At 38.3% G+C, this 19,506-nt stretch overlaps 1 protein-coding gene across 8 annotated transcripts in view; it reads right to left on the bottom strand.

The window, feature by feature from the left end:
- Positions 1 to 484: 484 nt before the first annotated feature.
- DENND5A (DENN domain containing 5A) overlaps positions 485 to 19,506 on the bottom strand; it is a 70,570-nt gene continuing 51,548 nt past the window's right edge. For 7 of the 8 annotated variants that reach the window (XM_061462952.1, XM_061462944.1, XM_061462946.1 and 4 more), the window contains 11 exons: positions 17,561 to 17,645; positions 16,070 to 16,154; positions 14,989 to 15,117; positions 10,626 to 10,747; positions 8,511 to 8,656; positions 7,820 to 7,938; positions 6,454 to 6,635; positions 5,496 to 5,578; positions 4,202 to 4,325; positions 3,033 to 3,201; positions 485 to 2,291 (listed from right to left, as the gene is read on the bottom strand). In XM_061462952.1, coding sequence (XP_061318936.1) covers positions 2,108 to 2,291; positions 3,033 to 3,201; positions 4,202 to 4,325; positions 5,496 to 5,578; positions 6,454 to 6,635; positions 7,820 to 7,938; positions 8,511 to 8,656; positions 10,626 to 10,747; positions 14,989 to 15,117; positions 16,070 to 16,154; positions 17,561 to 17,645 — 1,428 coding nt within the window. In that variant the 3' untranslated portion in view covers positions 485 to 2,107. The remainder of the gene's footprint in view (positions 2,292 to 3,032; positions 3,202 to 4,201; positions 4,326 to 5,495; positions 5,579 to 6,453; positions 6,636 to 7,819; positions 7,939 to 8,510; positions 8,657 to 10,625; positions 10,748 to 14,988; positions 15,118 to 16,069; positions 16,155 to 17,560; positions 17,646 to 19,506) is intronic. The other variant, XM_061462948.1, reaches the window with a different exon arrangement.

Genomic DNA, 19,506 nt, shown 5'->3' with positions numbered 1-19,506 from the left:
TTGTGCAAGAGAAAATTAATCCATACTTAATACCACGGTGGATTTGGTTTTAACAGGATCAACTAATCTGTTAAGGTCAAAATTAATCCAATCCTCCTTTCTTACTTAGACATATTCCCTCTGAAATATGCAGGCCTACTAAAGTTGTTTTAAATACAGCTGGAAGCACTGTAATTTTTAATACATAAACAAGCAATCTGGGGCTGGCATATAAAGATTATCCCAACATATTAAGCCAAATACATGAAATTCTTAGAATAAAGGACATCTGCTAATTTTTGCCCTTCCAAAGCTGGCAAATCCCCCAAAACCCAATCCCCCAAAACCCAAACCGACACACACAAAATACTTCTGTGAAATACTGCTGTAAGCCCCAGACTGTGGAAGAGTTCATGCCCACCCAGCACAAGCAGTGACTCGGACATTGCCTTTGTATCTTCCCAGTGCTACTTTGACATCAAAAAAGGAATCTTGCTCTGGTAAGTAGTGACAAAGGAACTTCTTAGTTTAATAATGAAATAAATAAGACAAAAGTAAAAATAGCCAAAAATTTAATACATGTTCTATACTTATAAATTATGGAAATAAAACTATCACAAGATGTGACTAAGATGTAGGTAAAGAAAAGGTGCTACAACATTGTATGAGCTAAAACACTTGGATTCTGCTTCTCAAAACAGAGACAATACTGAGATAAGTTTATACAGTGGAGACCTCTTAAATGTATAGCCCTGAATTTCTGTACAGTAATTTGCGATGCTGATAAATCAGCCTGTTCTTAGGTCACATATTCATTTCAAAGAGATTTTTATCAGAGGATCCAAATGAACAGACATGCCTTTAGGCATTTGCCAAGTTCCAGATCTCCAATAAATTAAGCTTTCAGAATGCTTGTGTTTTATTGTAGAAGTGGACTAAAGCTTTCTCTGCTAAAAACAGAAGCATCCCAAATGACGCAGACTATGATAACAGGACCCAAGACATATTCACTGAAAAGAAAAAGAAAAAACCTTAACACTCACTGTCTTTTCATAAAAATTAAGATATTATATGTGTTAGTAAAGTATACCATTATTATTTCAAGGGGGAATAAACATGTTTATTTAATCATTTGGCATTTGGGGAACTTATGTCCATCTTTATTAACAGTTAAGAGAATTACCAGCAGCAACTATATACCAAACTTCAAAAGGCTGGTTCAAGTGAAACATTTTTGTATATGAACGATTATTCCAGGTTTTTCATTTAAGTGGGCTGCACTGTAAATCCAGAATTGCAACATAATACAGCTAGTTGTATCATAGAAGTTGTTTGGGTTTTTTAAAGACAAACTTACAAAACACAATGACAGATTAAATAAATAAAAAACATCAGTTAAAAAACACACTTAATTTCATCTGTGCAATTACGTACCAATATGAAAAATATTACTTTGATCTCTGCACCTTTCATGGTTCAGTCTCCTGGATTTCACTAAAAATAATACTGACAACAAAAATAAATGAAAAAAAAAAATGATCTGTTGACAAATCAGTGCTTTGGAGCTATTAAAAAAAGCACACATCAGATTTGTAGTTCCCTTGCAGCAGAACATGACCCAATACGTTAAAAATCAAACATTGGTAATAATGTTAATATATAAAATACTAGTTTAAAAACTATAGAATGACCTTTTCAGCAGAAATGGAGTGTATACATTGGAATCTATGACATACAGCATATCTGAAGGCAAGTTCACAGAATGCTGAAAGGCTCACTGCACATCTTCTATGGCAAGGAAATACTGCAGCTTTAAAATAAGCTGCACAATACTCATCTCTATCTCTTTCACATGAAAGTGTGTAAAAAGCAAATCAGCAAATAAACTCTAAAATAGATTTATACCAAAATCCTCTTTTTTACATTGAGTTTACAGCTTCTATCCATGTGCCTGTACTGTTTTGGGAGTTTCCTTCAAGAAAAGTCAAAGTCGCATTTTAGGGCCATGAACAAGTCCACGATACAACGTACTGGCAAGACAGAACTTTTGCATACTAACAAGATTCACTCCTTTTTGCTTTTTTGTTTGTTTGTTTTTAAAGGTAGTTTGTTCCTGTGGGACAAGAGGTCAAATATCAATTCCTTTGACAAGAGATGCCTCCAGCGTAATGTTAAACTCCTGCAAGGTCTGCAGCACTCGAATCAAAGAATTCACAAGAGTATGATCCTTTATCAGTGCTATGTCTTCGTACATCTGTGCTGTAATCGGGCAGTCTGCAAGCAGGGCGATCCAGTGATGCAAAAGGTGGTCTCTGACAAAGTGGCAATTTGCAATTTGGAAACAAAAATAAAGCCAAGTTAATTTCATGTTTTCACTGAAGTGATTCTTATTCTTTGCCTTCTAAACAGACCTGCTACCTTCTCTGCATATTTTTATAAGACAGGGAAGGGGAAATACTGTTTGTGGAATTAGTTTAAACAGAAAGCATCTGCGACAGACATGTTTCTAGACTTTCCACCCCTCACATCAAAAGGTGCTTCCCAGGAGGCCTGCAAGTCCCAAGCAGGCCCAAAGTCACTAGCCTGCTCCACTGCCTTTGTGCAAAGAGGCTTCTAGATGGTCCCAGCTTCCCTTCTACCCACCTCCTACCATGAGCAGTAGATGGAACGTGGGGAGTTCACCCAGCCATTAACAACAGAGGCCTCACTGACGGATGGTTTTCTGTGTCTACCTTCTGACCTTGCTAGCTGTAAACGAAAGGGAGGTAAGACTATTCACACCAGCCTACTACCTTCCTCTCTTGATTCAGCTGCTCAGCTCTTTGGGATACTCAGTTTTATATGTCAGATTACCCACACTTCACATGCCCAACAGGTCAGGATATGGTTCACTTGATTCCTCCATAGCTACACCAAAGAACTGTGTAAGTAATAGCCAACTGCACAACCAGCATTGTGTGGCTTTATTTTACTAATATGCAACATCCTTTTAATTTTAGCAAAGTATCAATAATAAAAACAACAATAATAATAGAGAAGGTTTTTTTTTATACCTGGCTCCAAGACACACCAGCATCTGAAACTTGCCATCCTTCCCAATGTTTCTAGGGGTGTTGTTGATAGCAGTGATAAAGCGACAGAAATTCCTGGCCCTTGTCTGCCAGTTCTCTTCTGGAACCATCTCATTTTGCTCAAGGGTCTCATAGTATGTTTGTGCTTTTTCTTAAAAGAATGGTGGGAGATACTGAAGTTTTATCAGTGTATACAGCAGACCTAAAATAACTGAAATATGATTCTACTGTGCTTGGAATAAAATAATCAGGCACTATGACCTTGAAATTTAGATGACTAAATTTAATACCACCTCATTTTCCCCGTAAGCATGCTTACAAATCCATATGAGCTATCTGATAGCTCATATTGGACCACTGGCAAATCAGCATGAGTGTCTGTATCATGGAGGGCACAGTTAGAGTTCAAAGGCCTAGATTCAAAGCCCATCCATGAATTTTCTGAATTATTACGTTTAGCCACTGTTTCCTTCCGTATGATCCAGTTATGTGTTCTCCATGTGTAAAACTGAGATTCTACTTCCTTCCCTCTGAACAGTGCTAAAGAGGTTCTCCTATCTACTGAGTTTTGAGATGCTAAAGTAAAATGATGATATAAGGAGAAGAGTGATGTCAAAGTACCTACTCAAAACACAGAAACACTATTAGGAAATTCCTTTCCTAAAAGGCATTTGTATACTCAGTTGATTTATTCAGCTCTATGTCAAATGATCTAGACCACTGTGTGAAAAATGTATGTTTATAACCCTTTATTACAACATTCATTAAGTACCAAGAGCACTAGATACACCTGTTCTGCATTATAAGGCAACTCAACCTCTTAGCAGTTGATTTATTGCTTCCACTATGCTCAATTAATAACAAGGTTATCATATGTCCATTCACCACCTTATTTAAATAATTCTTCCTCACTAAGTTTGTTTTACACTATTACTACTAGAAGGATAAAGACTAGTTACTGTATTAAGTACAGCATCAACTTTGGCAGATGGATACTCTTTCTCTTAAAAGTACAAGAGAGTAAGAGCTCTTATGGCAATTCAGCTGCAGAGATGCAGCTAAGTATGCTTTCACCAACTGAGAATAAGGAACAAGGATGGATATATTTTAAAGACACAAACAGGCTCTGGTATGTCTTTTCTCCCACTTACCTAAAAAGTCCCAAATAAAGACATTTTTGAAGAGTCTTGGTGATTTAAATCCATGTTGAAACACTTGCTCAAGAGCTGAAACAAGTCCACTTTCTCCACACAGCAACAATGTCAGACTGCCTCTCTGTCAAGCACACACATGAAGCACACACACTTATTATCTCAGTTTGGAAGTCTGGGACATAAAAGTGTCTCATGCATCTATTACTGAAGCCAGTTTTTAAACAAACAGATGCCCAAAGTTACAGTCTACTGTCAAAACAGTGGCCCCAGAGAGGATGGCCCAGTTCTCACAAGTCCTGAGCTTTCAAAAATGTGGTGACCTCTCTAAGGAGGCTGAAGAAAGCAGTCTCAGGGTGTCATCATCATCATCATCATCATCAAATGAAGCCATGAAAAGGTCAAGATAAAGATCAGGTTTTGAGCAGGTTTTACCTATAATAATGATCACTGCACAGAAAATTAAGGAACCATTTTCCTCTTCAGTAATAAAGATCCCAAGTCTATTGCAGCAGGTGCCTCAGAGTGTTTGCTTATCAACAAAAACAACATCTCATGAAATTTTTAAACCTCAGGGGAAAAAAATCCTTAGAACATGATGGTAAATTGTATTTTGCAAACCCAGTGCATGACACTTCAGATTATTGTGTAAACATGATTATCAACCACAATTACACTGTATGTGAATTTGCCATGCAACACTGAACTTCAAGCAGATTGGTGCAGAAGGAATGGGAGGACATGCTTTTAATAAAATTAATGACTTTCAAGAGATATCCATACAGGAGCCAGCACTGCTCTGACCACTCTGGCTCAGAAGGGCTGGATTGTGATGGTTTACCAGAGGCATGCTGCTTAAGCTTGTTTCAGGAAATAACCACAGTTTCTGTTACGATGATTACATGTATAATGTAGAAGTGTACCTGAGTCTTTGAGAGCACTTCTGTTTCACTTGCTGGGCAGGGTCTGTGTGTGGGATAGGTGTTTGGGTGTGCATCTTGTTTGCTCATTTTAAAGTGCCCTATGGGTTTTCATGTTTTAAGTAGCACAGATAATGCAAAACAGGCATAAAAAACCCTACTCATTACTCGATGCAGATGTAAAATCTCAGTTAACCTGGAACAAACTGAACAGGAGGCCACACTGTTGACAGTGGTATGGGTAGAATCCTTGGCAGAATTAACTTATAACACTATTTCCAATACCAGAATGTTAACATTGAAATTAACAGAATGTTACAGTTACTAATAAGAGTTAAGACAGGAGTGCCACTACACAAGCAGCTCCTCCTTACCTCCTTCTCTGGCTTGTGGAAATGCTTAACAATACCATTTACAGCTTCACCAATAGCTTCTTGTATCTGACCAGTATTTAACTCTGCAAAATACAAAAATATATCCAGTCACCACTCTGTAACAACTTTACAAATCGTACCTCTTCACAAGGAGTGAGGCATACAATAGAAAAAAAGAAGAGGAGCATGAACCAGCAAAACTTATGCTGTTAGTGAAAAGGTGCTGGACTATGGGTAATAGAAATCTACTTTTACTTTTACTTACTGTGGAGGAGATAGAAATTGAGATGGTTTGGGTTTATACCAAAACTAACACTGTGGTGTTTCAACACAACAACAGGTGGAAAGGGTTTTTACATATTAAATGAAATTTCAGACCAGGGCCCAAAGCTAAGAAAAAGAGCTGTGCTTTGATTAGGACCACAAAACTTGGATGTCCTAGAAATAATTCCTGTGATAGCTTCACTGTAAACCCAACCATGCTTGGGAAAAAAATAACCACCTGTTCCTAATTTATCAGGAAGAAAACAGCCCAGAACAACAATCTCAATAGAAAACTGAAGTCCATTAACAGAAACCACTAGCAAGCTTTTTGTCCATGAAGGACAGGTAAAGACAGGACAGAAAATTTCTACTTTCCTCCATAGCATTCATTCCACAGATGAAAGACAAGAATACAGAAAACACCACTAGGGCTGCTAAGCACTGAACCAGAAGTCCAGAGACTTCTTCCTTCCATCCTTGGGGACTTTCAGAACTTGATTAGATAGAACAGCTTGCTCAGGACTGTAATTCAGAAATTAGCTGGACTTTGAGCAGGGGTTTGGGCTAAGTGAGTTTCCCAGGTTCTCTCCAAGCTACAGTTCTAAAATACAAGGAAACTATAGGTCTGTTTGCAAACGTCTCTCCTCAGGTAATGATGCAGACAGTATAAGACAAGACAACCTCCACCACTCACTTGGCTTATTGTTTGGTGATATAGTGACAAATCTTCTGATCATGCTTGGTGACTGCTGCAAAGGAGGGGTTCGGCACTGCCGCTCATCAACCTCAGTGTGGGAAGTCAGCAGCTCTCCCACCAGGATCCTTTCTAAGCTGCCATCATCCATTCCTTTTCCAAGCCATCTTCCACAGGGAAACCTAAAAACATAAAGGAGATACGTGTATCAAGTCCTTCATCCCAGATTCAATCCCATGCCAAAAACTTTCAACTGCAGCTGCATAAACCCCAAATTCTGCTAGTATAGCTATTAGAAATACACCATTCATCTAGCAACAAAAACTTGGATTTGGCTTTTGCCAACCGAGGTGTAAAAAATAAACCATTTTTTCAGTTTCAAGTTTGTCCTAAACGTTGCACTGAATTATTTGCAAAGCAAAGAGTGGCAGATTTTGTCTTGTCCTGTATGTAGTATATGATTTGAGGGCTGCAGAGGAAAAAGAGGTAGAAGGGGAAGACCAGCTACACACTATAATAGGGTGGTGAAACACTCCTATGCTTTCATCGATTACATAGCAGGCCAGCCACAAAACAAAAAAAAACCCCAAACATGTACTGAAGGGCCGAAACACCTGTACATCTGTTGAAACTGGGATATTAAATTAGACACAGAAAACACACATGCTCACTTGCTTATCATCACCTTCTACAAATCTATGTTGATGTCAGTTTAATTAGATTAATCAGAAAACTGAACAGTATCCAAAACTAGAATCTTGCTTCTTCATTTAATTACAAACAAGCTGACATGGAAAACTGAGTGGACTTAACCCACCAGTTTGTCACCAGCATGAGCCTGACAGTTTCTCTGACAAAGGACAGGGCATCAAACTATGCTGTACCTAATTTAATTTTTACTGTAAATCTCGTTCCTTTACTTTCACTATGCAAACACGGGTTTCCAACACTTGTAAGCCCCTGTGTCCCAGAGTGTGTAATCCAATGGTTTCTCTGTAACACCTAGAGCACTCAGCCTTACTATAAAATACCACCCATATTTGATGAGCTGCAAGCTCTAACTTGCTATTTCTTCCTTGGGTTCGAGGGAGATTATTTTTAAGATGTGCAACACTCAACTCAGCTTCTGCACCAATGTTTTAAGGCTAAACATGAGCATCTGCAAACTGAAAACTCTGCTTAATTTTACAAGAATCACAACTTGTTTAATGCCAGAAGCCGAATGACCTTTCTATGCCTTCAGGTAGCAGCAACTGTAGACACAAAGTCCCAGGAGATAAGACCTTTCTAACCAAACAAGCGCTACTGTGCCAGCTCCCCGCAGAAATTCTACTTACCCAACATGAAATTTCAGGATGATACTTACTTGTAAGTATGCCCTGTTATTTCATTTCTGACCATAACATATTCCACTAGCCACTTGGCATACAGCCCTGAATTATCATGTCCTATCTGCACTGTGGTCAGTTTTCCCAGGTTCTGGCACTGCAAATTAAACAAAGAATTTGTCAGTGCAAACTGAAAAAGAGCAGCACGTTGGAGACACAAACTATTAAAGAACATGCTCAGATAGGGAATCAGAAATGTGGTTCCCTTTTTCTGACTGCATGATTGATTCTGGACTTTTTAGGTATAGGTTGCCTTACTTGGCTTTGTTTGCTTTTCTTTGCTTCTTCATTTGTTAAATGCTATTTTCATCATCAGAAACAACACAGTTAAACTAGATTTTTCAATTAAATTTTACCCAATGCATGCACACACACAAAAATCAGTGCAGAATAACTTTGCTTCCAACAGAAGAGGATATGATACCTCCCACCATAACAGCACAAAGTTGTAATATAAAGACAGTCTTCATATTTGCACTAAGGATTTGTCAGTCATTTAGTTCCACATGTTATTAAATATATTCATTATGTACAGGCACAGGAAATATTTGTGATTAACCACACAGATTAATAATATGAAATGTATAGCACGATGGTACAGCAAAGGGGGAATTTAAAACTGAACAAACAGAACATCCAAAGCATTTTTTTGTTTCAAGCAATACAAACCTCAAAAGTCATTTCTAATATATTCCTGGGTATCTGCAGGACTCCTGTTTCACCCAGTTCTCCCGAGATACAGATCCAAGGATTGGCTGTAAACATTGAGCCACCAAGTTTCTTGCTAGGAACAATCAATATATGGTATGGTATCACTGCAAACACAAGAAAAAATTACACTTCAGAAATTAAAGATAGTTACATAACCTCTTTAATGAAGGGGGGGGGGGGAAGGTAAGTCAAAATAATACCGCAGTACCATGAAATGTTAAAACATCAGAGTTGCTATTTAATCATGCTAACACCTGCATACTAAGCACTGATTGACAATCAGGAAATGTACATATAGCAGTCATTAAGAAGCAGAGCTGACAGCAAAACACTGTCAACTGGAAAAAGAAGTATGGATGGCATAATGCCTTCATGTAAGTAAAGTAATTTTTCATTTACCAGTCTCAAAACATATCATGAAGATGGTTACTCGTCCCCAGCTTAGAGACGAGAAAGTAAAGACAGAATATTCATGTATCTAGGACTACACTGCAGCTCAGCATCCAACTCAATACTCAACTCCTAACTGCCTGCTTTTGTTTGTGCATGTACGCACAGTACACAGCTAACACCAATCTCCACTCAATTAATAACCAAAGCCTGTTTTTGCAGGGTTTTCTTGCACCAGCATTCACTACTGTGGCTGAACAAATTCAGTGAAAATAGTTTATAATGCTGAAAGTTTGTCTGTACCATATTGCTCTTAATTATGCTATCTGTAAGACTTCTTGATCCTAAAAAGAATAAACAGCTTTTTCCCCTCTAACTGGCACAAGACTTGCTCAAACACTTCCTGGTCCCCTGGTTTACCAGTCACTAATTCAACATAGTATCACCCAAGTTACAGCCCCTTCTCCGACTCAGGAGGCATCTGCTCCTGAGGAAACGCACATGCTCTTCAATTGCCTAGCATCTCATGCACAATCCCTATTAACCAAACTTTTATAACAAAATCCAATTATCTGAATGGTCATTGTGTTTCTTGGCAATCTGCCCTTCTTTTATAGTGCATAAATGGATTGCAATTAGAGCTTTTTGGCTGAGGCATTTAATATATTTCTTTCTCAATGTCTCCTCAGCTGTCAGAGCCCTCAATAAACTATTTGGTGGTTGGATTTTCTTAAAAGCTTGATGCTCATAGCATTTAAGAATTAATTAATGCTTCCCTTTTTATTTTCTGTGCTGATAGTCTTAAAGTAAGTGACAACTTTATGCAGCAGACTAGATTTTAGCATTGTCCAGAACTTGCCCACAAGACCACCAAAACATATTCTGCTTCAAATCATTTTACATACATTTTAGATGTTTGCTTGCTTTGTCTTTCATACACATAAATATGGATCATAACATAACACACCACCAAGGGTAGCTCCTACCATGGGGCCACAGGGGTCCTTTCATACTCCCCCATCCCCAGTTTTATAAGCCTTGCTAAAGTCTTTCCTTACTCTTCCCTACTAGTGAGGTCCTGTGGCAGCAGGTACACAAATGCATGAGGACTCTGTAATATGCTTAAGCATCAGCAATAACAGGTTAAAAGTTTCTCTAGGGCATCTATTTAAAAAAAAAAAGAAAGAAAAGAAAGCAAAACAAGCACTTCAGTGCATTGCAGAGTTCCGATGCAGCCCTCAATGGGCATTTCACTGTCATCTGAAACTCAGAGACAGGCATATGGCAAAGTAGGCTGAGCCTGAAAGGGGAAAGATTTTTTGTTTTCTTATAATTCCGAGCAGGTGTTAATATTCTTACTTTGTTAATGAGCAATCCATACGGTTCTTGTTTAGCATCATGGAAACAAGCCCACAAAATTTGCTGTTGAGAACTCTCCCTCAACTAAAAGGATTAAAGCTGCTTATTTTATAAGGTTATAAACAAAAGCCTTTAGTGACACAAACAGAGACACTACTGCCCACCAGAGAAGATCACAGAAACAGTGTTACAGCACACTCAGATGCATGCCGGGAAAAGACGAACAAATACATTAAGGCATGTTGCTCAGAGCCATTTAGAATTTTTGGATAAGGACTCAACCAAATCTGGAAAATCAGAGTTCCAGGGAAAGCAAATACTTACAGATTGTTGTGAAAACATTGGTAAAACAAAAGTAATCAACAGCATTGAATGACAGGAGATGATATAAGAATTGCTCTTTCTCATCATCACAGCGGAGGAATGCGTAACGCTTGTAGAGTTTTCTGACAAAGCAAAACAAATGATTTGTTATAGTAACAAGATACTTTCAGTGAAACATTTCCTACTGTGCTTATTTATTAAGCAAACTATGAAGAATGGGCAAGCAGTTACAAATGACAAGTGATTCTGGTAGAGCAAACAGTATTTAATGTGCCAAGGTATGCTGACATTCTGCAAGTCTGAAGTCTCCCAAGTGCATCAGTCCAATAGTCCACACTATTTTTCACCACTTGAAATCAAAGTTTGGAGTGGTCTAAGGGTCTTCTCCCACCCAACACCCCAAGATGGAAAAAGTAATTTTGTATTCTTTGACTACTTTTTGGCAATGTAAAATGACAGAACTGAAGTAAGAGAGTCCTCATAAGTTACTTCCCAGCAGATTGTGCCATGGGAGAGTCCACCAGCACATGACATAAGACAGAAGACTGTTTTCAAAGGACACTAGGGCAAACACTGGGACTATAGGTGATAACCAAGGCCTACAACAACCTGCACAAAATCCAGGGAATAGCTTCAGTGCTGACAGTACACAGCTCCTGATGAACAAAATCATAGACATGCAAAGTCTTGCATGTCTAAAGTCCTTCTTAAAGGCTTAAAGTCCTACTGTTCCCTTCTACTGGGTTGAAAACACTTTCCTCTGACTGCAACACTGAACAGAAGTGCAACTTCTTTTAAGTGGAAATATCAAAAGACGTAGCTCAGTAGCCTTCTCTACTAACACAAACACTAACACCTATGCAGAAGGATAAACTGTTAATGGAAACAATCTTTTACATTTATTGAAATTACTCAAACACATTAGAGACTTTAACACTGCATAATTTGCAAGGGAGAAACCTTGAAATGAATTTACAACCTCAAGCTTTTTAAGTGCAAAATTTTGACTCGAAAATACTCTTAAGTTACTCACTTGTACATAGCAATCACCACTATTTTTGTTAATTATGCAACAAATAAATAATACCAGTGTTGGTGAATAATCATAAAAGAGCATTCCAAGATGTATCAAAATCTGACTGATGCCAGAGGAATATTCAAAATGGCACGAATGCACGAAATGCTGACACAGCCATGTCCAGGTTCTTCCTGCTAGGAGCGCATCCTGACAACTCCCCTCAATTTCAGACATCAATTACAAAAATGTCAGCAAGTGACTCACAAGCCAGAAATTTGCAAAGCAGATCAATTATGATTAACACACACACATATTCTCACTTGTATAACAAACGTAACATGAGAGATTGACAGGAAATGTTCAAAGGAAATAAAGATACTGAGCCTTAAATCAACATAACCTGCTTGTAGTCACAGGAGTAGCAATCCCACTGCTGTGCTTCAAGCTCAGCCGGCAGCCCAGAATCACACAGCCGCTCACTCACTCCCCCCCCTCCCTCCTCCCGCTCCTGGAGGGATGGGGAGGAGAATTGAAAGAATGTAACTCCCATGGGCTGCTACCACCAATAATAATAATGACAAGGGAAATAAAAAGGGGAGAGAATACAACCGCTCACCACCAGCCAACTGATGCCCAGCCTGACCGAGCAGTGATCTAGCCCTTCTGGGTAACTGCCCCCGGTTTGTATAGTGGGCATGATGGGCTATGGTATGGAATACCTCTTTGGCTAGTTTGGGTCAGTTCTCCTGTCTCTGCTTCCTCCCAGCTTCCCCTCCTCCCTGACAGAGCGTGAGGCTTTGGTCAGAGTAAACATTACTGAGCACCAACTAAAAGCATCGGTGTTATCAGTGCTGTTCTCAGGCTGAAAGTCAAAAACACAGCGCTGCACCAGCTACTAAGAAGGAGAAAAATGACTGCTACTGCTGAACCCAGGACACCCACAAAGGTCTTGTGGGTGATTGTGTCCATGTTTCATTTGAACAATCTGAACCACATGTTTAGACAGCCTGTCTACAAGGGTATGTGCTGCCCTGCCTTTTCAGAGTGTAAGATTTCCCAGTTTACTTGGGCACACAATGGTGTTTGGGGAGTGAAGTAATGTGACTTCCTTCTATTCCCTAACTCTAGTCCTTTTGCAGACTAGAAAGAAATGAAACGTTTCAGGTTTTGTGTATTTTTAGCAAATGCCAAGCAAAGAAAATGAGTTAATTAAAATATCTAATAGTTGCTTCAAATACAATCAAGTTAACTGTAAAATGTCAGCAGTTGCACAATTACTATTAGTACCTCACTGAACTTGGCACTGCTTCCTCTAAAACCAAATGGAGCACATTTTAAAACCATGCAGCACAGAACAATTTTAAGTAGGGTATCTAAATATGTAGCACAAGGCACACAGGATTGCAAAGAATTGATGTCATTTCTATACAAGTTGCTCCTTCACTTTCATTTTAAACATATTTTTGCAACTGTCTCAGTCTACTCTAGAGAATTAGAATGTGTCTGATAGAGCTGAGGTTTTAATTCTTGGGGGGGGGAGGGGAGGAGGAGAATATGCTCAGAGTCCTCTCGCAGCACTTGTTCTACATGGGGAAAGCACAGCTAATTTAACCCAGTCTGGACTGCTGACCTGACTGAAGAGGGCTAACCTTAACTTAGAGATACAAGTAGATTTATTAGGTGTCCTGACTTTGCCTTTCAGCTTTTCTTTACTCACTGTTGGAAGGCCACAGCTTCCTCAGAATGTTCAAAATAATTCAATACAAGGCAAATATCAAATAAGAAGCAACTGGGGCTTGGGGGCATTCGGGGGGAAGACATTTCTTGGAAGGTGACATGAGCGGGAACAGAGGAAATGAAGAGTAGACAGCATAGGTTAAACTGTCTCCAGAAAGAAGTCTTCAGATAAAGCTAGTGACTATTACTAGGGCCCATACACAGGAACCTTTCGTTTCCGTGCAATAACCAGTATATTCAACCTTATCAGCACACTTTTTTTTTCCTGCACAGCTTATACTAAATAAATCTCAAATCTTTACTCCTAAAAAAAAAAATAGGCTTGTACTCTGATTTATGCAACTATTTACAAAATACTTATGTTTACAAAGACAATATAATGTGCATGTGCTCTGGACATCATGTACACAGGTCCTTGCTCTGAGCATTTCTCCTTTTGTCCTTTGAGTACTTATAAGAAGGACTAGCACAGAGTACTTCAGAGAGAGTTTAAGACAGCAGTGTTTGGAACTCCACAGGTTCATTCTTCAGTTTTCACATCTTCCTCCCCCTCATACTTCATATACTTGTCCCCTTTTCTTCCCATAGTGCAATTATTCTTTAAGTAGTGTCTTGGGTCTCAGTGGTTGGGTCTTTTCATATTTTCTTTAATGACTTTGTGCACGAGGAATCAGAAGTGACGTATTTTGAAATATTTAGGAGAAGTAATAAAACCAAAAATGGATCATAATAGCAAACATTTGACTATTATGAAAAGAATTTACTTTATGTTCTTAAGCAGGCTATAAATGCAAAACCTTTAGTGTGCAGGGGATGATGAACAAAGCTGAGACACTGTCAGTTTGAACTAGACATGTGGACAATCATGCTCTGAAAAATTTAGATGGAAGATTTCAAAAGATTACCAGATCTCATCTTAAGCTTATGGCCCCAGAATGAGACTCAAGAACTGAGCACCACAGCCCTCCTAGTCACCTCCAAGGTACTACATGTACACTATTCATCTGCTTTCTTAAAATCAACTTCTGGTGTGGCTTATTTACAGCATTTTACATGGCTGTGAAAGCAGTTACAAGAATGTCTCAGATTTGGCAAGAGAAGTGAGAAGCTAAGGAACAGTCAGTCTGAATCACGCTAATCAGAACCACAAAAACCAATGTGGATGTGCCTTTACACTTTCCATGCCATGACCCAACTGCTACCAGGACCTAAGCTGCACTTTGCCATGCACTGCAAAACCACACAAACAATCCAAGGAACACAAAATATCCCACAGTTACAGAAAGTGAGCCAAAATAAAAAGCTTGATTCAGCAAAGTAGTGGTGTTTGGACTTGGGCCCTGTTTCATTTAATCCCTAGCAATTTTTTAAGATTTCACCTCGAAGTTGCAGGCAGTCCGACAGAACTGATTCTGTATCTGAAGAAGGCCATCACTGAATCATAATTCCAAACACACAGGTACAGAGACACCCCTAAAAGGGTAGTTAGTTCTATTGCTTTTGCACACTGCTAAGCAGATGGAAGAACAGGAGCTTCCGAGTTTTTGAAGTTAAACAACTGAACAGGTTTTATTTTTTAAAAGATTTGTCCTAGATAAATTGTCTTACTTTGTGAGTTCATGGTCTGAAAGCAGCTGTTTTAGGTGCCTAGAAAGCAACTTCTTTTCCATAGAGAGACGAACCCAGGCTCTGGCCTTCCCAACATCTGTTTTGATCTCACTAATGTTCTGGATATGCCTGGGAGGAAAAAAACAAACAAAAGACACTGTCCAGTATTTTCAAAGTGTGACAGCCCTTTTGAATCAAGCTATCCATCAAGCCAAAATACCAGGCAAACTGCTGGAGAAAGAGACACGATCACCTAAACATTCAGCCCTATCTAAATTCCTTGCAGATCTAGCTCAAAAAGAGTAAGAGCCTGAAAAGGAAATATCTGCAATGCAGTGCCCTATTTACAAAATTCTAAAGCAGGCCCATTGCCTCACATGATTTAAGAATCATTCTGGACCTTATCACTGCAGTATTTATGCCCGAGTGCTTTGTAAAATTAAATACTGTCTTTGTATGCTCAGTAGTAGCTTTTCTTACATACGAGGAACAAATTTTGAAAGGACAAGCATGTCCCTTGAAAATTCACTCCTCCCTACTGAAAAAATTAGATGTTAGTAAGGAAAAAAGAGGACAAAAAAGGCCTTTCAAAAATAATTTAGAAGTTATGCATATTGTTTTTTGATGTACTGAAAAGAAGGCATTGAACATAAGTTATAGTTTTACTCACACTACAGCACTCATTGTCAGATAAACCCATTCTTTATATCAAACAAGTTCTTTAAACTGCTTTCTTCACTCAGAATCAAGACTGAGCTCACAGCTATGCAACCAACTTGTCAATGAAAGGGAAAACACATACGTTACACCCACATATCTGTGGAAATAAAACAATACAGCATACTTAGAAAAAACAGAAGATTAAAACTATGCCAGGGTATTTCTATAAGCAGTAGCTGTGACAATATAAAATCTCAACCATATGAAATGTTTTTGTAAAGGTCAGTGAAAAGGTTGCCCTATATACCTTAAAACACTTCAGCAGGTTTCTTGCCCACATTCCTCTCTTCCTGTATGAAACACAGAAACAGGTATGCAAACCTCGTAAGTTTCTGTGTTAGTTTTAATAGCTTAAACTCACCTCATATCCTGGACGAGAGAGATTCTAAGAGGTGACATGGCTGGACTGCTATCAGACTTTCTCCTCTCTGAATCAAGAAGTATTCCTAGACTCAGAAAAACAGAATTGTTAGTATAAATTCATATAAAGATTTTTAAATCAATATATATATTTAAAAAAAAGGTCAATTAACATCAACTTGCACTCTTGAGTACTGGTGTCTTACTGCTTTGTGAAGATATTGTGGCATATTTCCATTTCAAGTGACAGGAAAATCTAATATGCTACACAGATGGTTATGCAGATCAGCACACCCTGAGCATTAAACACATGAATGAGCTTAGAATAAACTGAAATTGGTATGACATCAAATGGCTTAAGACATATACTAATCAAGTATTAATTTCTACAGACTATCCTATTTTCTTTCTATATAGTAAAAATGATTGGCACTATTGACAACACAAAACTGTGTTCAACGTTTTGCTCAGTACACCACACATCATACTTAACTAATCTATCACTTTGCATGCCCCTGTAACACCGCTGTTTTTAAAAATAGAACACTTTGGGGGTTTTAAGCAACATTACTACTCTTATCTTTCAAATTCCACTCTATAATCAAGCTGTATGTTAAATACAGTCCCTGCCCTCAATCCGAAGTTAGAAAGCATGAAAATGACTGCAACTTCAGTCTGATACACAAAACCACTGTGGACCAAGTGACATTCAAGAGACCTTAATACTTTCCAAATCTTTGGTTTTGATTACTTACAGGACCTTGTGCAAATTAGTAATTCTCAGCTTTTTGCCTACAGCACCCACTGCCACCCCCAACCCCCCCCATACCCCTTTTTTGGAATGATACACAAAGGGTATAACTTGTGTTAACCATATGCCCACATCTGACACAAGTAGCAGTGTTTAAAAATTAATTAATAACCTTAGAAACACCTTGTAATATTACTGGTACTGCATCACTGTATATAACAAAATGTTTCTACTGTGTTTTTTGTTTGTTCTTGGTTTTGCTGCAGTTTTGTCCATGTCTTTTTCTTTTAAACAATAAGCCTACTGTTCAATTGTTTTTCAAGACAGAATGTAAAATTTCAGTACATAGAACTCAATTGTATTTATTTATACTTGTTTTCCACTCCCATCCACAATTCAACATGCTCTGCCAGCCATGCAACGACCATGTGTCATGTGAAGGCTGGTATATCACAGCAATAAATTTTAAAGCCTATCTTTGAAACACCAGATATTTCCGATATCTGCAGTAGGCAGACATCAGACCAAAAAAAAACAGGCTCAATCCAAACAAGTTTATTTTTCACAAAATATATTGGGACAATGCACCAGGTCCATATTAATTCTGTAGCAGATAGAATACTTGATTCAGTTATACTGAGTGAAGGATATTTCCAAGGAAACAATCTCTGCGTGGTGCAAATCTGCAGGCAGCTCTTACTCAACTTTTTATCATCTTCTTCAAGTGGAATCCAATCTTACCTGAGGTACTGAAACTGCCTGATGTAGTTTTTCTCTGTCTGTTTTCTAGGTAGTGTAACAGATGAGACCACAAAGCAGACTTTCCCTAAAATTTAAAAAAAAAAAAACAACCAACCAAAACAGAAACTTCATTAAAGAAATCACTATCAGCTAAATAAACTTAAAACAAAAAGTTTAAATCACCATTGAAAGTACCAGCCATAACAATGACTTGATTTAAATATGTTTTTCCCTACAAAGCCATTGGTAAAAACCAGAAACGAAATACAAGTTGGTGGTGCTGAGGAACTGTAAAGAGGCTGAGAAAGAAAAACCAGAGTCAAACTACTGGGATCTAACGATTCTGGTAACAGGAAAAAAGCCAACTGAACTTCCTTCCTCATACTTCATTAACATCATAACAGAACATTTAAATGCTTGTAAAACACTATGTGCAAGCAGAGTTCTGAGGACATAACATGTACTATGTGTCTTTCCCACCCTGCCGCTCCAGCAGTGAAGTGACAAGAGATACAGAACCAGCCTGAGTAAACCATCTTATACCCAGACCAAGCCTTGTGCATTTGTTCTCTTGAGGGTAATACAGGGCTACAGTTGCATGCTGTCAATTTTTAGAACCCCAAAAGATCCCCCTCTATTTCATCAGGCAAAGGACTTAGATAATCACACACATAATACGACAACTCAAAATACAAACAAGACAATGAAAGCACATCAGCAATAATACTCCAATGCTACACATTATAAAACCAACTTAAAAGTTACAGCTTGGGATGTAGTATTTAGGCCAAAGTAAATCTGTCAAATGATGTTAAAAGGTGTACCTTGCTCATTGTTGCTTTCTTAAACTGCTGGTAGCTTAACGCAGAGTTGAGGAAATCTTTCACTGGCAAACTAAATAGATTCTTGGATTCATCCTAAAATATTCTGCACAATAAACCAAAATCTTGCAAAGCCACAGAAAGGCAGCAGTAATCTAACAGGGGCTCTCAAAGACATTGATTGAAATTACTTAGAGAGGAAATTTATTAATATTACCCTAAATTATTATATTAACTTGAAATCCCAGGAAAGATTTTGCAGTTTTGCATTTCAGAAATGCAGTCATATTATAAAGCCATATTTTTATTTACAACTTTGTGCAGAAACTGTGACTGTAAAGCAACAGTTGTCAATTCTGCACTATCAGTGTCATCTAAAGTCATGTAAGTGGCTTCCTAAAAGTGAAGTAATTGTAGTTCATCTCTGAAATATCTTTTTTAAAAAACTCTATCTTTAAAAATCTCTGAATTTTAACAGTATAGCTCACAGTATATTTAACAGTATAGCTCACTCGCTGACATAAAGAACTAATGACCATGAGGGATTACTCCAGAAGTGGCCTGCCTCCAGAAGATAATGCCTAGAGTGTCTCTAACATCTGTGTTGAGTGAAATCTATTAAAAATATGTATTCACTGGTGAACTTTTAACAAAATTCAGAGCAGCTCAATATCTCATGTGTATACCTGACAGATCCAACGTGGAAAGCCAAAATTGCAAGTCTTATAAAAACATAAAAAGGGAGCCTGAAAAATACCATGGAACTGCTACATTCAAAATGGTATTTCTCTCAGTGAACACACACATGCACGCATAGTCTAGTGTTCAGCAACTGGTCTCCATGGCAAGGAAAACTGCAACAGCTCACATAAAGCAGCAAAGGGTCCTGCAGCAAACAGATGTCAACAATATGATGAATGTAAGAACTCATACAGCATACATATATCTGCCTGCTTCCTTTACTATCATGTTACTCTCCTTTAACTTCACCAAATAGCAATGACAATGCAAGCTGTATAAGGGAAAGGAACACAGCACAGCCTAAGGGAAGCAGTGGGACAGAGAACAGGCAAAAGAATAACCATAGCCTTCTGAAAGTTCAGACTACTTCAGTCATTAGATCCT

The sequence above is a fragment of the Pezoporus flaviventris genome, unplaced genomic scaffold (assembly GCF_033815535.1).
Source record: "Pezoporus flaviventris isolate CSIRO_AGI_PZ_B2104156 unplaced genomic scaffold, CSIRO_AGI_Pfla_v1 ptg000036l, whole genome shotgun sequence".
Taxonomy (NCBI): Eukaryota; Metazoa; Chordata; class Aves; order Psittaciformes; family Psittacidae; genus Pezoporus; species Pezoporus flaviventris.
Note: the sequence above shows the minus strand (reverse complement) of the source record. Positions and strands in the feature narration are given on the sequence as shown.